The 20612-nt window shown below is 38.3% G+C and overlaps 1 protein-coding gene across 9 annotated transcripts in view; it reads left to right on the forward strand.

Moving 5' to 3' along the window:
- LRP2 (LDL receptor related protein 2) overlaps window positions 1-20612 on the forward strand; it is a 168662-nt gene that overhangs the window by 89011 nt on the left and 59039 nt on the right. For 8 of the 9 annotated variants that reach the window (XR_015698695.1, XR_015698694.1, XM_087731278.1 and 5 more), the window contains exons 46-63: window positions 653-856; window positions 1251-1493; window positions 2619-2744; window positions 4449-4568; window positions 5425-5556; window positions 6491-6692; window positions 7153-7448; window positions 7961-8477; window positions 10900-11052; window positions 11522-11692; window positions 12745-12968; window positions 13372-13549; window positions 14404-14600; window positions 16198-16443; window positions 17395-17523; window positions 18222-18341; window positions 18920-19036; window positions 19308-19424. Coding sequence is in view for 7 of the 9 variants with exons in the window: in XM_087731278.1 (XP_087587404.1) it covers window positions 653-856; window positions 1251-1493; window positions 2619-2744; window positions 4449-4568; window positions 5425-5556; window positions 6491-6692; window positions 7153-7448; window positions 7961-8477; window positions 10900-11052; window positions 11522-11692; window positions 12745-12968; window positions 13372-13549; window positions 14404-14600; window positions 16198-16443; window positions 17395-17523; window positions 18222-18341; window positions 18920-19036; window positions 19308-19424 (3492 nt within the window). In the remaining 2 variants the exon portion in view is untranslated. Of the gene's footprint in view, window positions 1-652; window positions 857-1250; window positions 1494-2618; window positions 2745-4448; window positions 4569-5424; window positions 5557-6490; window positions 6693-7152; window positions 7449-7960; window positions 8478-10899; window positions 11053-11521; window positions 11693-12744; window positions 12969-13371; window positions 13550-14403; window positions 14601-16197; window positions 16444-17394; window positions 17524-18174; window positions 18342-18919; window positions 19037-19307; window positions 19425-20612 lie in introns of those variants that run through there. The other variant, XM_087731279.1, reaches the window with a different exon arrangement.

Here is a 20612-nt window from a genome sequence, read left to right on the forward strand (position 1 = left end):
TGACGTGCTCCAACAGGCCACCAGTCCAGATGGTCAGGAAACCAGAATGGCAGTATACCCCAAAGAGCATACCTGTTACAGAGCTGTTTTGTGTATTGTGGATTTTTGGAAGTTACGATCCTTGACTTTGAAAAACTCATTCAGCACCTGCTTTCATTTGTAGCATCTTAAATGCCTTTAAAAATCTGTCTTGCCTGAAAACAACTCAAACTTCTCATTGATTTTAGAAGAGTAGTTAGTCTAGTCCAAGGAGTTTTGAAAATCCTGTTTTGATCTTGAGGGGTAGAGCCTCAGCTGGGGTAGCTCTGATATTTGAAAGCATCAGATGCCATTTTGCTGCCACCCAAAAACTATTTGTACAACAAGCAAATATTAAGATACACCAAGTTCTGATATCAGTTCCTCTAGAGAACTCTGAAATAACTTTTGTGGGTTTTAATGGTTTTACATAGGCTTAACTGAGATAAAAATCTGGCTGAGTCACCACACTTCTATCTAAGCAGATAGATCTTACAGGAGTTGTGAGAATTTCATTGCCTTTTCCAGTGTTACAGCTGTGAACAGTTTCATAGAACTCTATCTAAAGCATCAGTGTTAAATTTGTTTAATTTTTTGTCTCTTTTTTTTTTTTTTAACTGTCAAACAAATTTAGGTCCAGCTGGTGCAGAATGTCAGTGCCCCTCTGAAGGTCGCTGGTATTTAGCCAATAATAACAAGCACTGTATTGTGGATAATGGTACCAGGTGTGATACTGATTTCTTCACATGCCTTAATGGGCAGTGTATCTCTGAGCGATGGAAATGCGACAATGACAATGATTGTGGTGATGGCAGTGATGAGTTGGAAAGTGTGTGTGGTAAGCATTTAAAATAACTGCATGAGAAAGTTATGTATACTCTGTCTTGCCTCTACTGTATTCTCTATCACTTGTATGGCTTTATGATCATGGATCTTACGGCTGTAGTTTGGAAACGATCTCTTGCTTGCTCACAGACTTGAAGTCTGAATGGCTACTGATTTGCTTTAGAATCCAAAATCACCATAGTATTGAATTTTTATCATGTATAGCCGATTTCTACTTTAATGCAAATATGTATTTTACTTTTCATGCAGTCCGTTTTGCAGCTGTGTTTGCCCTGGCAGGTAAAAATATTGTGATTTTACTTGTTACTTTGTCAGAGAACTTGCATTTAATTTTATCCATGTATATTCTTTTTTTTTTAAAAAAAAATTTTTTTAATTTCCTGCAGCATTCCATACTTGTCAACCAACAGCTTTCACCTGTGGTAATGGGCGATGCGTACCCTATCATTACCGCTGTGATCACTACAATGACTGTGGAGATAACAGCGATGAGGTTGGCTGCTTGTTCCGAACTTGTGACTCCCACACAGAATTTACTTGCAATAATGGAAGGTGTATATCTCTTCAGTACGTCTGCAATGGAGTAAACAACTGTTACGATAATGGCACCTCAGATGAGAGAAATTGCCGTAAGTTTATCCTAATTACCTAGTGCCTATTTGGTTCTGACTCTTTAGACCAAAGAAGAGCCAAATATGTTTGTGTGTGAAGAATTATGACAAAATCAGCAAAGAGGATAAAAGATTTCTTTATTTACATTACAGATTCTGCTTTGTGTTATTTGAAGCAAATAGAATTGTTAAAAGATATTCCGGAGTACCCTAAGATATTACATAATAACTATTGCATTAAATAGTCTGCCTTGATGCAACAAATGCTTATGCAGTGCTTAATGTTAGGTCTTGTGAGTAATCCCATGGACTTCAAAAAGATTATTTCAGATTAAATGGATGCAGGGTTTATAGTTTTGCAGGGTTTATAGTTTTGCAGGATTAGCCTGGAGTTTGACAGTAGGTTTTTACTTTGTGTCATGCTATATTAATTGTACTAGATTTAATCATCAGGAGTGTATATTGTGACTGTTATACCGACACAGTTTATATTTATTCTGTTAAAAAATATATGCCTTATAACTTTTTTGAGAGCTATCAGTTATGTTTGTTTTCCTTAAGATGTAGCCTGTGATTAGTTCAATATTGACTGCTATTGCATTTAATCAAACTAATCATGACTTTGCACTAAGATTACATTCTTCAGTGGAAAATTTATATCTGGAGTTAGAGAAATTGATGAAAATGTATTTAGAGAATTTTTTTTTACATTTTTCTGTGCACACTGATTTTTTTTTTTCTTTTGAAACATATTATTTGTGACAATTTTTTTAGTATCAGTGAAATCTGAATATTTGAAATTCCTGGTCTATTAGTCATCTGTAGTTGGTCTGATGATTCATACAGTACCACCTGGTTGCAAATGCAGGCATTACAGTGTGCATACATGTCAATTTTCATTCCCTCACCCCCAAGTATTGGCATGTGTTTCTTCAATCATATTTTTGTCAGGATTTTTGTCAATAAAAGCAATTGTCTGTTTCCATATGCCACAAGCAGTATGAGTGAACTTTAGCAGGTGAGTGACATGGGATTCTTTTTAACAATATTATGTATCTTTCAATGAGATACAGAGTAACAGTATTAAAAAAAAGCTCTGAAGAACTTTTCCTTTTTTGTTTTTTTTTTCCTCCTTCCTTAAAGCGGAGCGCACTTGCCAGTCTGGTTTTACAAAATGTCAAAGCACAAATATTTGCATTCCTCGAACGTATTTGTGTGATGGTGATAACGACTGCGGAGATATGAGTGATGAGAGCCCTACTCACTGTGGTAAGTTAACAGGGCCTCGGTTACTTTTCTTGTACTACAGAAATTTATTCCCCTGATCTTTACCTTTGATATAACTCCAACTATTCTCAAAACATCTACTCTTGTAATACCGAAGAGTTATAACGTGTATGCATTGTATTATTAGCTCTCAATTATCTAAATCATGCTTTTATCTAATAAAAAAGATCATGATTTTTTGCAGCATTTTTATACAGCATTTGAGGGATCATTCCTTTTGCTTATTCTGCTCTATATCGTTTAAGGTTTTACAAGGTAATTGGCACTTAAGTATTATGGCGAGTTGGCTTTTTCTGGAACTTTAACATTAGAATGTTTTTCCTTCTAATCAAATGAAATTGTATACAGTCTCAAATGTAATTTCTTTTAGCTCTTTCATGTAGTTACGTATGCCTTGGCATATTATTTGTTGTTCATTGTAGCTTTCAGTTAGCGTATAAAAGTGTCTAGTTTTCAATCAGCCTTAATTACTAACCAGCTTATCTTTGCTAGTACAGACATATGTATTAGGTAGTTGTTAGGTAGTAGTTTTCCCATATAAAATGTTTTGGATCAGTTTATAAAACACAATTGATATTTTCAGGTAATGATTTATTTTTAATATTGCCTGAGTGAATTATTTTTTGCTTTCACTAGTTTTCCTAAAGGTACGTGCCTTGAATTAATTATGCCACAATTTCCCTAAAATATGAGTTCAGTTTTTCTAGCCAGAGCATGGCCACTTTTATCTATGGACCCCTACGTATTAAAAATATGTGGCTATATATTCAGACATAGTGAGTCTTGTGCTGCTCATGAAAGGTGCGCTTTGTCCCTTCTACTGTTTATGTCCCAGCAGCACTGCTGAATTACTTAAATTGAGAAGTGGTGAAGGGCAAGAAAGAGGGAGAGAAAGGGAGAATGGGAGATGAAAGAAGCCCCAAGACATTTATGAACAATATGTTAATTGCCTTTGATTTCCATCATTAAAGGCACATAGAAGAGCAAGTTAAAAGGCCAGACTGGATCCTTTTTGGTATCTTGAAAACATCAGAGGGTCCAGGAAAGTACCAGTAACTACTGAAGAAATTATCAAACCCACTATACATGCCAGGATCAAGAGGCTCAGCCAAAGTGCAGAAGGAATATTTGCAGCATGCTTAGGTGGAACTATTCTGTGTTACAGTTTGTTCTTCACTGCCATTAAGAAAAGATTCCTACCTGCAAGTGAAGAAAAATCAGTGGGAGAACAAGGAAAGCATTATCTACCATGAAATATTACTTCCTTACTGCACATTTTGATTCCTTGTAAAGCATGGAGTCTGCTACTGCCTGGTTTGGGCACTGGAGAAATGAGTATATTGGACTGTGGTCATTTGCTTGTGCATGAATCTCAAGTATAAATGTAGAATGTATTTACAGTTGCTGCATGCAATCCTATTTCCAGGGCAAATTCTGTCAACTTATTAGCTGATACATATACCCAAAGAGAGAACTAAGCCCATTTTTTGCATACAAAGATCAAGCTAGTTTGTACAATGAACTCTTTGCAGATAGGCTGTGAAAAGACATCCTTCCTAGCATAATTTTTTCTCTTTCTTTTTTGGGGTCTGTAATATTTTTGCGTAACATGGACTCAAAAGCAACTTAAAACAAGTTGGAAAGGTAACAGAAAGAAAGAAGTCATACATAGGTTTTTTCTTCCAGTCTCACTGACTTGCACAAATAGTGAGTTTCGTTGTACATCGGGACGTTGTATTCCTGCTCATTGGTACTGTGATCAAGGAATAGACTGTGCTGATGGCTCTGATGAACCGGCCTCCTGTGGTAAGTTTACACTTAGAAGATGCAACGCAATGGGTTATGGGAAATCAGTAGTTTCTCTTGTAAGCAACAGCTTGAATCCAGACGAGGTGGAAAATAAGTATCTTCTGAGTTTGTTTTCACTGACTCTAAATAATCTTGAGTCACTGAGTAATTCAAGTCTTAAATTCTTAAAGCAGTGTATGGAATATGAAGGCTTTTCATTGCCACAATTGGATATTCTTAATGTGATTACTTTTAATGTATAACTTCCTCTGTCTCTTTATAAGACTGTGATGGTGGTGAATCAAGTGACAAAAAGTAGCAAGTATTTTGGTACTGTTTTGGATGTAAAAGCAGATGTCATGCTGTACAGGAAGTGTGCGTGTAATATTGCATTTGGGGAAAAAGGAATGTGGGATGCACAGGAGCACTGTTGACACAGTATGAGGTAGAGTACCATAGTATTGCAATAAGCAAATCCTGTATGTACAATAGAAACTGATGGTAATAAGCAGCAGAGGGGGGAAGAAGGTGAGAAGAAGTAGAGTAATCTCCAGGGAGGAGGAGGAAGGGCTAACTGAAGTCACTGAGAATTGATATTACAACATAGTCATTTTTCTCACTGTAAAAGTTGGCATAACACAAGGCAGAACAGATTCTTCTATGATTTAAGCAGGGCTGATAGCTCACTTTGCACATTGCTGGAGTTGCACCTTTAGTTTACGAAAATGTCTTGCAGCTTATACCTTAACTGTCTTACTCTTAAGCTTCTATTTTACATTTCACTATCATAAGGTTCTCCCTAAAATACCCTCAGCAGATTTTCATGGCAGTGCAGGTTAGTTTAACAAGCAGAGTGATTGTGTTCATTTTTAAGTGCCCCAAGTGCGGACTTGTTCAAGCGACCAGTTCAGATGTGATGATGGCAGATGTATCCCAGCAACGTGGATCTGTGATGGTGATAATGACTGTGGGGATATGAGTGATGAGGATCAAAGACATAATTGTGGTAGGTGTTTAATGCAAATGGATACTGTGCTTTCTTTTTTTGTCCTGTAGGCATTTTTTTAGAAAACAACCAACCCGCAAACTCCCACCGTCTGCCAATTTTTCTGTCCATAGAGGTGCACGTTAAGCATGAGGAACACTCTTCCTGTACCTTCATTTTCACTATATTGAATTAAAATTTAGTATCTTACTGGTTAAAAAAAAAAAAAAAAAAAAAAAGTTCTAATTTTGCGATTACTCATCTTTGAATTGTTGAGTTCAAATGGAGATATAATTAACCTGGGTTGTTTGTATGATCTGGGCAGCAATAGCACCTTCAGTGGAGATACTCCCTGATTGTCATGCACTATGTCTTGTGCATATTAATAACCACATGGTTTTGGCATAATTTCTTTGAAAATTAGTGAGCAAAGTAAGCATAGCTGTTTAGAAGGTGAACAAAGGGAAGAAGGTTTACCAAGCCTGGTCCTGCTCTTTGATTCCTTTAACAGCAGCTGGATACGCTTGTTGTCCTTGCCCCTTTTAACTGTAATTGTTTGCTCCCTGGAGCACAGAATACCTTGAGGAATGCAGGGGATGGAGAGCCTAGGCCTAACACCTTTTCAGCTCCCAGAAAATCTGGCCAGACACGTGAAAAGCTTATACTGAGAATCCAACAAGATCCAGAGTTCTGCACATGCCAGCATTGCCTAAGGAATCCTAAAGTGCTTTGGCTCCTAGTCAGCCTCTATGAAGAGCAACGCTCAGTGAAAATCAGTGGGAATGCATATGAGATTGTATATGAGAGGGTGCTGTGGAATCTATCTCTGTACATGCAGCAGAGCACGGCTCTACTGTGGATTATGGGTGGATATCCAGGCTGTGTGTGTGTGCAGTGGGGGAAGGTGTTACACAGAGTGTAACTTAGTGTGTCAGTGAACATGCTTTTCTTTCAGCAAACCGCAACTGCACAGCAGCAGAGTTCACATGTGCCAACAATCGACCCCCACTCAGGAGGTGCATTCCTCGGGCATGGATCTGTGATGGTGATGCTGACTGCAGTGATGCATTTGATGAACACCAGAACTGCACACGAAGATCTTGCACAGAAAATGAATTTACTTGTGGTAATGGCTTGTGTATCCGAAACACATACAGGTTTGTAACTACCTGAGCCGCTGCAGAAATTCTCAAAATTTGCTTAAAGTGAAGGAGCTAATTCAACCTTTTTTTTCCCCACTATTTAGTTGTTTAGTAGATCTGCATATTGTAATGAAACTATTTATCTGCTCTGCATTTGTGCATTAGTTTTAACTTGAAAATGCTCTGGAATTTTCTATGTTAATATCCCCAGTGCTCACCATTAGCATTTAATCCTTTTTATTGTGCCTAGTAAACTCTCCTGAGGTGATTCTGTTCAGCTTGTAATACACACAGGGAATACAAGCAGGACTCACAGGATCAGACTATATAATATGACCCTGATTTCTGAAAGTCTCTTCCATTGGAGCCAGTAATATCTGACCTTCTTTGGAAATCAGGAGAGTGTATCTATCCATCTGCCCTAGAGATAGTGATTGCCTTCTTATATTTGAAAAAAGTGTTCATTCTTCTTCAGATGTGACAGGCGGAATGACTGTGGTGACAGCAGTGATGAAAGGGGATGCATCTATGAACCATGTCAACAGCACCAGTTTACTTGTCAGAATGGGCGCTGCATTTCCAAGGCCTACATCTGTGATGGGGATAATGACTGTGGTGATGAATCTGATGAGCTGGAACATCTCTGTAGCACACCAGAGGCGACCTGCTCTCCCCATCATTTTAAATGTGACAATGGAAACTGCATTGAAATGGTTAAAGTCTGCAATCGGTTGGATGATTGCTTAGATAATAGTGATGAAAAAGGATGTGGTATGTGTAGATTTATTTGTACTGTCTTATTTAACTTAAAATGCTTAGGCAGCTTTAAAAAAAAAGAACTCTGAAGACAATTGCTTAATTACAATCATATGTATTCCATGGTTGTCTCTCAGAAGGATTTTAAGAAATGTATATATCTAATTTTTTGTTTTAATTAAAGTATACTTATTATATACTGTTTTAACAAACTGTGACATTAGCTAATTATATAAACTAAATATAGTTTATACGTTGTTATGTATTGCCCTTACATTTCCAAAATACACCATTCGTAAGTGTATATTTTGCATTCAGTGTGTTTGGTGACACACCTCAAAAGTGCTAGAATAATTTAATATTAGATTAGATTCTTTTCCTTGCTCCTTTGCTGCAGCAGTCCAGATTCATATTCAGCATTTTCAGGGAGCAGCAGGGAGAGAGAGACAGAGAGAGTACATTGGAAAGTGACTGCGCTATTTTCTCTGCTAGCCGGTTTATTGAATAGAACTCCTTTTCTTCCCCAGGTATAAATGAATGCAGTGACCCTTCAATCAGTGGATGTGATCACAACTGTACAGACACACAGACAAGTTTCTACTGTTCTTGTCATCCCGGATACAAACTTATGTCTGATAAACGGACTTGTGATGATATTGATGAGTGCAATGAAACTCCATCAGTATGTAGCCAGATTTGTGAGAACACAGCTGGCTCCTACATCTGTAAGTGTGCCCCAGGCTATATCCGGGAGCCTGACGGAAAAAGTTGCCGGCAAAATAGTAATATCTCCCCATACCTTATTTTTAGCAACCGTTACTATCTGAGAAATCTCACAGCAGATGGCCAGTCTTACTCTCTCATTTTGCAAGGACTGAGAAATGTGGTGGCACTGGACTTTGACAGGGTGGAAAAAAGGTTGTACTGGATTGATGTGGGGAGGAAGGTCATTGAACGAATGTTCCTAAATGGAACAAATAAGGAGGCAGTGATAAGTGATGATGTGCCCAACGGGGAAGGTATCGCTGTTGACTGGGTTGGCAGGTAAGAAAATACATTTTCTGTCTTTCTGGGCTACTAAGGAAATTATGTGTGAGGGAGTTTATTTTAGTGTTTTTCCTCCCACTTCGTATGAAATTCCCAATGAGTGCTGACGTAGTTTTGGATTTTGGATGCAGTCTTATACAACTGCTCTGGAATTGTTTATCAGCGTCTGCTACATTACATAACACTTTTCTTTAATTGCTCTCATATCTAGTATACGGAGGTTATATCAGAGTTGCTCTCTCATCAATAATAAAGTAGTGTGTATAACCCTTGGGAAAAACTTGTTAGGAAACCATTAATGAACAGACTAGGCAAATAGGCAGGTGTGATGTTACATGTGGCTGTGGGGCAGGGATTCTGAGCTTAGGCTCTGTATTCCTTTGCTAGCAGTTGTTGGGGTTGGGATGCAGGCTTCACTCTATGCATAAACAATATGTTACAATAGGTAACTAGACTCCAATGAAGTAAGTAACAATAAACATTAATGAAATTTAGCTCCTGTATCAATGTGAAGAGCATGTTTCTTTTGCTCTTGAAAATTGCATCTTTAACTGACTCTTGAACAACATGATCCACATCATTTGCTGTAAGGCGAGCAGTATAAGGGTGAAGTAATTGGAAAGCACTTTGCATTATGGTCATTTTTTAATTGCCTGCTGTGTGTCAAAAAGTAGTCTGACTTACTCCCACAGAAACTCTGTCCTTATGTGGTGCCCTCTCTGACACTGTTCTTGGCTGTGTTTCATCAGGTTTTGCTTTTCATCAGTATGAAAAGTTTAAATGTCATGGATCAGGCTGCAAAATAACAAGAATGGTTCAAAATGTCACATTTGGAACTTACATGAGAGTATTTATATGAATATGTCAATATAATAATTTTTATTTTTAAACCACTTTGTCTCTAAACCTGATAGTTAATGTTGCCAGCAGTCCCAAATGCTTTATTATTCATGGAGAGGTGAGGAAGGAAAAGCCTAATTTTAGTTGAAGTGGTCCTACTGCTCCGTTACTAATACAGTTGCTGAATTATTTCAGCTACCATTAGTTATGTCTTCAGTCAGTTTTTGTTTAGGTGTTTCAGAAAGGCTGAGTGGTAGATGAGGTTTTCTGCTGAGTTTCAGTACAGGGAGAGGACTGGAGGATGCCATGAAGTTCAGGTTGGGGAAGACTACGTCTCCTTCCTGGTGGCAATGGTACTGCTCAGGGTGGTGTGGACAGAGACTCTATCTGTCAGGCTGTTTCTGGAATGACCCTGTGAATGCTGGAGCTAACCAGCTGTGCAGACAATTTCAAAGTAGCCTGCTGTAGTTCTAATTAAATTAAATGCTTTGTTTTGTTGCAGGCTTTTTAAAATCATCGCTTCAGCTTGCATGATTTCTTTGATTACAGCTGTGTATAATTCCTAGGCAAAGTAATAGAAGTGTTAGAAGATGCTAGGTGAAGTTTAAATTAACCCCAGCCAGCAACTAAGCACTATGCAGCTGTTCATTCAGTTCCCCCCCTCCCCCGGCCCCGCAGTGGGATGGAGGAGAGAACTGGAAGGGTAAAAGTGAGAAAACTCGTGGGTTGAGATAAGAACAGTTTAATAATTGAAGTAAAAGAAAATAGAATAGTAATAATAGTAGTAGTAATAATAATAATATAATACAATAATAATATACAAAGCAAGTGATACACTATACAATTGCTCACCACCCGCTGAAAATGCCCAGCTTGTCCCCAAGCAGCAACTGCTGCCCCCCAGCCAACTCCCCCAGTTTATATACTAGGCATGATGCCATATGGTATGGCATAGCCCTTTGGCCAGTCTGGGTCAGCTGTCCTGGCTGTGCCCCCTCCCAGCTTCTTGTGCACCTGCCAGAGCATGGGAAGCTGAAAAGTCCTTGACTAGTGTAAGCACTACTTAGCAACAACTAAAACATCAGTGTGTTATCAACATTATTCTGATACTAAATCCAAAACAGCACTATACCAGCTACTAGGAAGAAAATTAACGTTATCACAGCTGAAACCAGGACAACTGCTTAGGAATTTTCCAAGGAGAACCTGGCAACTGTTCTACCTGTTTGATGAGAGCAGAGGTGGCAACATGGAACAGATGGTGATTCTCTCCAATACTTTACAGCCCTGGTCGCAGTCCATTGCACTGCATGTATGTTTTCCTTCTCCTCTTAGCTAGCCGTTGTTGGTAGGAGAGGAAGGGAAGAGAAGGGAGGTTTAGGAATTCATAGGCAAATGGCATGTTATTATTTAACTGGGCAACTGCAAGTTTGTTGTCAGTACAGTGTGTGTATTCTTATTTACAGTGGATGTATTGCTTCTAGGAGAAAAAAAAACTGTGAAATTTAAGATGCTGTGAAGCAAAATAAACAAAAAAAAAGTAAATTAGAGTAAATAAATTAACTCTAAAATATTTCAGAAAATTGTACTGGGTGGATGCCTACAAAGATTGTCTCTATGTCTCTGAACTTGATGGAAGATTCCGGAAAAAACTGGTGGATCGGTGTGTGGATGCCAACAACACTTTCTGCTTTCAGTACCCCAGAGCAATTGTTGTTCATCCAAAATATGGGTATGACATTTCAAGAGTGCTTTTCCTTTCTTTTGCAAATAGTCTTGCACTGTCTCCGAAAATCTGAAATAAATTTTGGCTGCCTGCACTTAGATTTGTGTGGCATTAGAACTTAGTTGTAGCTTAGGAAAAATAGTAGCTCGCCTTTTGTAGGTATATATGCAGGGCTGTCGGATATCATTGGAAGTGGAATTTGGTTCCATGTGGACATGGAAGTTTTGATTGCAAGGCTAAAAAGATTGATAGAAGTGTGTGTGGTTTGATAGACAGTGGGCCTGCTAGTTGCATTCTTTAAAGACAATTGTGATCGCACAGCAGTTAAAGTAACAAATATATTAAACTTTTTCTTATCTTCCTCAATCTCTGCTTTAGTTCTGTTGCAGGAAATACTATGTTTGAGGTGTGGCTTCTAATATTTACTTCAACATATTTTTACTACAATCCTAACTGTAAGTATTTATTTGAACAGACAGATTTACTGGACAGACTGGGCAGATCGAGCCTATATTGGACGAGCAGGCATGGATGGCAAGGAGAAGACAGTGATTATCTCTACAAAGTTAGAGTGGCCCAATGGACTCACCATAGATTACACCAATGACAAGCTCTACTGGGCAGATGCCCATCTAAATTACATTGAGTACGTACACAGAAAAGAATAAAACAACTGAATAATTGCTCATGTCAGATTGCAGTGGTAGCATTTATAGATGCTGTAAGCATTTTAAGTATTTCTGCCCACTTTATAGGAAACCAGAGTCAGAAAGTCTGGAGTAGTAGGTGATACGAATCACTAGATGACACAGTAGCCTAGTTCCTATATTTGCATCCTAGGTCCCACTGGACGTGGTCCAAAAATTATAGTGAAAAGATTCACAGTCTGTATTCAAATATGTAACTTCGCTAGGTGTACAACCTGTACCAAAGCAAAACTGAATATAAAATCACTATTTTTTCTGATTCTCTTGTTTCTGCCTATAGATAAGAGTTGCGCTATAACTGAACTAGTTATGTGCTAATAAAATAGTATACAAATTGTTAGAAGATGTCTGAATGTTTGTCCATAGGTAGAACATGGAATTTCCTGTTAGCATATGGGGGTTTTTTGTTAATCAAGAAAAATCTATTAATTGCTTCTAGTGTCAGAAAATTTCCACTTAAATATCAGTAAAACTGAATAACTAGCATACTGGTTCTTGTCAAGGCATTGAAATACTTTAAAAACAATCCTTTATATTTATATTAGTATTTATATTTGTATTCGTATTTACATGTACATTTAGATTTATATTTAATATAAATATAGGACGTCTATTATTGTCTTAAGTGTTCCATTATTAGCAGTCTGAATGATCCAGGCAAGCTAGTCTCCCATGTGACAAAAATAACTCGCTGTAAGGCAGTAAATGTGCAAAATGTAATTGGACTAGCTGATACGCTTTTGTGGGAAGACTTTACATTTCAGTGGATGTTCCTCTGTTACATTCATTTGCCTAAAATAATCTGGTTTACTTCCCTGCATATCTTAAAATGAATTCACTGAGGACGGTGCTCTATCATTAAGGACTAAAGAAGCTGCAGTTCCACATTGCATGATCCTGGTCACCAATAACGAAGTACCATAAGCATACACAATAGAGATATGAAGATGTTTTAGCACTTTTTTTTTTTTTTTTTTTTGTTTGTTTGTAGGTACTCTGACCTGGATGGACATCATCGTCACACAGTATATGATGGGACTCTACCTCATCCATTCGCAATAACGATTTTTGAAGACATGATATATTGGACTGACTGGAACACAAGAACTGTTGAAAAGGGAAATAAATACGACGGATCAGGCAGGACTGTTCTTGTGAACACCACACACAGGCCATTTGACATCCATGTTTACCATCCATACAGACAGCCATTTGGTGAGAAAACAGAATTGCATTTAGAGGGTCAGCTGTTATCCGGAGACTAATTGTAAAGGGTCCTGAGTGCACTCCGCTTTTGCCTTTGTTGAGGGGAATAAAATGCACAGAGTAAATGTAGGCCTCTACTTTACATTTATAAATTGCCTTTTCTTTGAATAGCAATGACTGGAAATGCATAATTTTAAATTAGTTTCTAAAATGCCATGGCTTAATCGCATCCATTTCCTGTATATGAAATCATACATATTTCTCTCACTAAGTGCCTACTTATCTAGGTTTTGTTTTTCAACTTATTACATTTAAGCTTTAAATACAGTATCAGAGGAGGCTGTTGTAGATTGACACCTTTGTGTCCTGGGATTTGCAAAGTATGGTAATATTTATTCTTCTGTTTTACCAGTTAATAATCCTTGTGGCACCAACAATGGTGGTTGTTCCCATCTTTGTCTAATAAAAGCTGGTGGTCAGGCTTATTCCTGTGAATGTCCTGATAACTTCATGATAGTACAGTTCGGCAATACAGCCCACTGCCTTCCAATGTGCTCTAGCACCCAGTTTCTCTGTGCAGACACCGAGAGGTAAGTCACTGCTCACCATCTTTTTTTCAATGATGTCTTTTTAAGGATATATTTTACAGTTCAGTCTCTTCAAAAGGGCATGAAATTAGGGATTCCTGCTCTTACTGTGAGTTTGTGGTGGGCTTGCAAAGACAAAGCCAGGATCAGACAGGCTTCCATTTTGGAAAAACGCTTCTAGACTCATTGTTTAAATAGTACTTTTTTCCTTTTCTTCCTGTTATATTACATTGCTAATGTAGCAAAGTTTGGGTTGCTAGAAACATGTACCTCCAGAAACCATTTCCAGTTGAATTCACAAACCCGGAACCTTCTCTTATTTTTTGTGCATCTTTTACAATGTATCCATTTCTGCCAAATATATGCTGTCTGCCAGTGGCCCAGGAAAGCCATTTAGCTGATGTGGGGGCACATTTCCAGCCCTTTTTTCTGAGACAACAGTAGTGGAGTGCTTATTGGGTGACCTTTGAAGCAGTGTCACAAAGATAATCTCTAGTGAGTTTCTTGTGCTAAAGTTCAGGTGAATTATTAAAATGTTACCTCATTAAAAATCCAGTTGAAGATTGGTTTAAAAAGCATGAGAGATGGTTACCACAAAAATATGTAAAAATTAAATCCTTATTAATTTACTGTGAACTTCCTTCTAGAGGCCCACCAATATAATTTGTTTCTGGTGACAGTATTCTGGCATATTTTGTTAGCATTTGACCTAAGAAACAGAAGACATGAAATTCAAGATGTCTTGGAAGTTTCAAGAAATAACACTGAGAAAAGACTGTCTTTTGTGCTGTAAAAGGATGGTTGTATATCTGTAGAGACATATCCTCAACAACGAAAACACCGTTTTCTCTTTGTAGGTGTATTCCTATCTGGTGGAAATGTGATGGACAGAGGGACTGTCGAGATGGCTCTGATGAGCCCCCTACTTGTCCACACCGATACTGTCCTGTTGGTCAGTTCCAGTGTAATGATGGGAATTGCACAAGTCCACATTTCTTGTGCAATACCCAGCCAGATTGCCATGACAGATCAGATGAAGATCCTGTACTTTGTGGTATGTTACAACTAATAAATTTAAGTGTTTTGCCAATACAAAACATGTAAACTATATATAAATTTCAGAATTGTTATCCCTTTTTTACAGATGAAAAGGTAAGGTAGACAGATGCAGTCTTTTCTAATCTTGCACCTGCTAGAGCAATTCACCTCAGTGCAAAAGCCAGAGTAAAGGAGAGCAAAAATGTACTGTACCAAAACATAAACATTTTCTATACCTTTGAGACAGATTTGCTCTGGTGTAAATTACAATCTGAGGTATAAAATACTAGAAGCAGGACCCACTTTGTTTTGTTCCGAGTAAAGGCATGGTAAGTATGAGGAATCTAAGGCTTCCTAATGCCCAGGTCAGTCTACCAGGTGTGCTCATTTTCCCTGTATTCTAGAGCTTTGCATGATGGGACAAAATTATTTCACTCTTTGCATTGCACAAAATCCAGTGCAGGTGGGAAGATTTGTTTTGGAGAGCTGTTTGCGATGACAGTGTTTTAGAAATATTGCCTAATTATGCTTGTGGAATGATGTTATTTCCTTTAAAAACCTGTCTTATTCCACATAGTTATGTCTAATTTAAAAAAGCACATCCTTAGTTCTCTTTTTGTAAATAATGTAGTTCTGGCACGTGCAAGCTTAGTAACATAAAGGGGAGGTGTGGGGGGGAAAGCAGCGTGGTTGTATAATTGATAGTTTCATTGCCTTCCATTAGCAAAGTGTTTCTAACAATGACAGAATTAAATGAAATGTCAATTTTACCTGAGTTTCAAATGGCTAAGCTCTTTAGTGTGGCACAGGGGAATATTAAATGAGTAGAAATATGGCAGCTGCATGATGTGTCACCAGTTTTAACATACCAGGTACAATAAAAGTCAGTTTAGGTCTATATAATTCCTTCTGTTCATCATCTCGTGTATGGGAATAGAATCCTTTAGTCTAGAAGATGTATGGAAATCGTGATATACTGTCCTCTTGAACAATTTGGCAGTGTATGTGAAAAAGTAATAGGGTGGTGTACAGTGAGACATACAAACTCTGGAAGCAGAGATCAGTGTTGACTCCTATTTTCATAGACCTTCAGAGCTCCCTCAGTTTGCCACCACTGCTGACATCAGCTTCCAGTGCTTTGCCCTTTGGAAATAGAGGCTGTATATTTATAGGTTGTGGAGCTGTTATTAGCATGGTCTTCTGCTAAGTTTTCTGACGTGTTCATTCATAGCCAGAGAAACAAGCTCATCAGGCAGCGTACATCTAAGTTGGTAGCATGGTCAGAGCTCCTCTGTGAAGTGACTGGGAGCCCCTGCCTCAATCATGCTTGAATGCTGGGTTTGCTCCCCTCTGCTTTAGGAGAAGATAGAATCTGTCTCACTCCTAGAAAAATGTAGAGCCTTAGTGAGCTTGTCTGAAGATGCCTGTGGGAAATGTGCCACGTGACATTAGAAATCTGTACCTTAACTGGGCAAATAAATGTGACGTTTTAAATTTTTACTGGCTTTCTTTTTAACTTTTGGTGTAGACATGATAACTGCTCAATTGACGTAACAGCAGCAGACCGTTCCTGTAGGTTTCAGTATCCTAACAGCCAATTTGTATTCTTTCAGCTAATCACCAGTGTGAAACTCATCAGTGGCAGTGTGCCAATAAACGATGTATCCCAGAAGCCTGGCAGTGTGATAGAGAGGATGACTGTGGTGACAACTCGGACGAAGACAGTACCTACTGTGCCAGTAGAACCTGTCCCCCAGGCCAATTTAAATGTGACAATGGCCGCTGCATCCCACAGTCCTGGAAATGTGATGTGGATGATGATTGTGGTGATAACTCTGATGAGCCATTCCACGAATGCAGTAAGCACATAGCTGTAGTAAGCTGCCTACATTATAGTGCACCAAAAGCAGAGCAAACAGCATTACTTAGTTTTCCTGAGGTTGAAAATTTATTAGAAAGGAATACTTTCTGCAAGCTAATTGCAATCATGTAGTAAAGAGTGCTGGAAAACATAGAGGCTATGTGTGATAATTTACTACTTTCTTATTCTTGAAGGGAAGAAAGCTTATTTATGCTGGCCAGATTATCAAGAGCTGGCAGCGTCTCACTCTGACTTGCTTGATGCTAGCAGCATCCTTTGCTTGGCCCCTAACAACACTTTGTAGAAAGGATGTGTGCTGATCCATTGCCTATGTGGAAGCAGTGAATGCCCGTTCACCAATTTTTGCCTTATTCCACTTTGGAGCATGACATATGTCATACTTTTTCCAAAAACAAAAACAAAGTGAAGTTTCATTTCTTGAAGCTAAAGTTTCTTATGATGATAGGCACATGATTTGGAAACAAAAGCTTACAAGGCGAACAAACACAGAGCACAGTCTAGCCTATGTTTAACAGCAGGATTTTCCTATGTGGTCCAGCATGTCTCTAAGTCACTGGCCATCTGGAAGAATTTGTGACCAAGTTTGGCCACCTGCGGGCAAGCTGCCTCCTCTGGCTTCCAGGTTTGGGGCTTTTATTACTGCTGTTACCAGCTCTAAATACTTCAGGGAAAAACATGCTGAATGTTGTTTGAACCTGTTATGGGTTTGTAGCATATGCAGAATACAAGCAGCATAGATTGGAAAAGATAGTAAGATCAGATCCATTTAACGCTTTCTCTTTTACAACACTGACGTTAGCAGATAGATAGCTCTTTTTAGTAGAAATAATTGACTATAAATCATAACAGATTTTGAAAGGCAGAATAGCAAGAAAGGACAGTTTAATGGCTAAATAACACAACTAACTTTGATAACTGCCTCTTTCAGTGGGCCCTGCCTATCGGTGTGAAAATCACACACAATTCAGCTGTAGAACCAACTACCGTTGCATACCGTTGTGGGCAGTGTGCAATGGGAATGATGACTGCAGAGACAACAGTGACGAACAAGGCTGTGGTATGTTTGGAGAAGGTCATTTCAACATAACTTTGTACCTAAAATATTTCTCCAATTTACAAACACCTTGATTTTCTGAAAGTTTTCAGTAATAATGAACCTGGGCATATTTTGTTTGATATCAATTAATTACCCTGGTAGTTATTTGTCTTCAGGAAAAATTCTATGTGCAGCAATTCATTGTGCAGCTGACCTGTTTATGAGCTCTGAAGATGAGAATTTTATTATTTTGCCCAATATGTCATCAAATGAAACAGGAAATACTTTTACTCGAGCTGAGCTATTTTAGACAATTAAAACTGTCAGTGTTTTCTACATTTACTTAACTTACCTCCTGTGCTGGTGAAACCGCGAGCATGGGAAGTATGATGACCCTGCATTTGTGTTGAAACCTCTCATACACTTATACACAAAGCTTAGAGGACATCGGATCACTATATCAGAACCAGAAAAGACTTGGAAGCGTAACACGCCATGAGGTCAAGATGCCCTCCTTTGACAGTACTAAGTTTATCTCTTCGTGTTTCCATCTCAACTCTATATAGTTATTTCAGCTGTTTCTTAATCACTTCTCTATTACTTGCCCCGGTCTGTGGCATGAACATCTCTATCTACTTCCGTTATCTTCCGTGCATTCCATCTTATCCAAAGACTACGCTAATGTGTGCTGTTTCATTGGCAAACTGTGTACGCTGCAGAGGAGATGACTTGCAGTCCTTTTGGAGATTTCCGTTGTGACAATCATCGATGTATCCCACTGCGCTGGAAGTGTGATGGAGATAATGACTGTGGAGATAATTCTGATGAGCACAACTGCAGTGAGTTCTTTCTTGGCTGTCATGATATAGTCCAGCTTTTGTCTTAACTGTCCTTCTATTTCTTATGAGAATGGGGCAGACAGCTCTCAACTGCAACCGTTCTGTTGTTTTACTCCATAGCCTGTCTTTTCTTTGCTGAAATACCACAGTGATGTCACAAGGAAGCATTTTGGATGCATAAACCCACTGATCATCCAATCATCACAATATCACAAATTCCTGTTTTCCACTAAGAAGTGATATTTGAATTCTGCTGTGTGTGCAAACATAGTATTACATAGTTCCTTAAACAATGAAAGTGGATCTTTTTTTTTTCTGATTTGGAATAAAAATTCCTGTATAATTCTGTGATGAAACAAAATCCACAATGAATTTCCTTTTTTCTATGTCGAGGCACATAGAATGTTTAACCTAATTAAAGAGTATTGGGGGGAAAGCTGTTTTAACATCATTTAGTTTTAAGGATTATACCACATCATCTGCCCATATTACTTTTGTCTGGTTTAATGAGACAGATGTGGATGTTTAAATCTACATCTGGGTAACTTTTCATATTTGTACATTCATTTTAAATGAAGGTCCTCGTGAATGCACAGAAAGTGAATACCGCTGTGACAATTTGCGCTGCATTCCTTCCCGGTGGATCTGTGATCACGATGATGACTGTGAAGACAATTCAGATGAACGTGACTGTGGTGCGTATTGTCTGGATGCTACTCCTTACACGTTCACGCTTTTCTTTCTAATGTGATAAATTATTCTGCAAAATGATCTTTTATGGGAAGAATCTTTAATGGAGTAATGTTGACCAGATCACTTTAGTCATACCACCAAAAGTAGAGGATACCACAGTTTTAGTGGTCTGGGATTTTGCAGTCTTTTTTAGGATGTTGTTCTCAAAAAGTAAACACTTTAGCTGCATTTGAACAAGAAAATATTTCAGCAGTTACTTCTGAATCTTTTCAGAGCTGAGGACCTGCCACCCAGGTTATTTCCAGTGTGACAGTGGACACTGTGTTGCAGAGCGCTTCAGATGTGATGGAAATGCAGACTGCCTTGATTTCTCTGATGAAGCAACTTGTCGTGAGTTTCAAGCTTTGCAATTGGTGCTCATTTAGCTCACTTCCAGAAAGATTTGCACTTTTCTCTCTCTTTAAGTGAGATGACTCCTTAGAGGTACCAAATTCTGCAACACTCGGTGATGTCAGTAAAAATTCAGGATAAGTATAATACTTGAATCAGTTTTTTAATATAATAATGGGTTGCCATCTCTTACTCTGATTGTAAACCCATTCCTAATGCTAGGAAATTAATGTGTTTAAAAGGTCCAGCAGAAGATACATATGTGATTGAATTAAAATTTTTGACTGTCCCATGGACACTGCAAGATCCACTGTTTCAGTTGTACTGTATTCTAACAAGCTTCTGTAATGGGATTAGTTTTTATAATGCTCAAAGGTGTGTATAGTTTCCTAAAGTACCAGTGAGGCCAAGGAAGTAAAATACTCTTCCGTTTCTGTCTTCCTTCTGTACATTGATCTACTGTGAAAAAATGTCTGTACGCTGTAGCTTGTATGGAGCTCCAGCTGTTTATCCAGGAAGTATTGTTCCCAGTAGGAATGAAAATATCACCTCTGTGCCCTATCTATGCTGACTGACGTTGGCTTTTAGGTGATATTGAAGTGTTGGTTCTGACTTACATGTTCGAATGATTTTAGGCTTCAGTACTCGTGGGAATTCCTTTCTCTTGGTTGATATCAGGGCAGTTCTGTACATCTTCCCATGTACCTAGTTTTAACACCTGTGCTTTAAGTAAGAAGGGGCATCTGCACAGTAGGACCTGTACTTTTCTGAGGGTAACCACAACCTGGAATGTACATCGCAACAGTTAATCTTTCAGAACCTGAGTTACACGACGTTTGGCTGTTCTTTAAGGGCAGAAAAAGTGTATGAGAAGCCATTGCAAGGGCAAGTGTATGGTTTATTTATGTAGGTTGGAAGAGTCATATTTTTGGTTTCTCTTTGCTCTAGTTCAGTATTTTTCACAGCTTTTACAGAATCAGGGTATTTTTTTACTGTGCCAACATGAGTCCTTTTGGAATTAGATATCTTACGTACTTTTTCAGTCATTCACGTTTGGTGCCAGTGACATTATTTACCTTTATTACTGAACTGGATTTGTCAGTAACAAATTCAAGCAGCACTTGTTAAATTAATGATAGTTTATTTTCAAAAGCTTCTGGGAGTAACTTATGTTGTTTCACTATTCAT

The sequence above is a fragment of the Nipponia nippon genome, unplaced genomic scaffold, assembly GCF_047370975.1.
Source record: "Nipponia nippon isolate SJK-2023a ecotype South Korea unplaced genomic scaffold, ASM4737097v1 scaffold_5, whole genome shotgun sequence".
NCBI lineage: Eukaryota > Metazoa > Chordata > Aves > Pelecaniformes > Threskiornithidae > Nipponia > Nipponia nippon.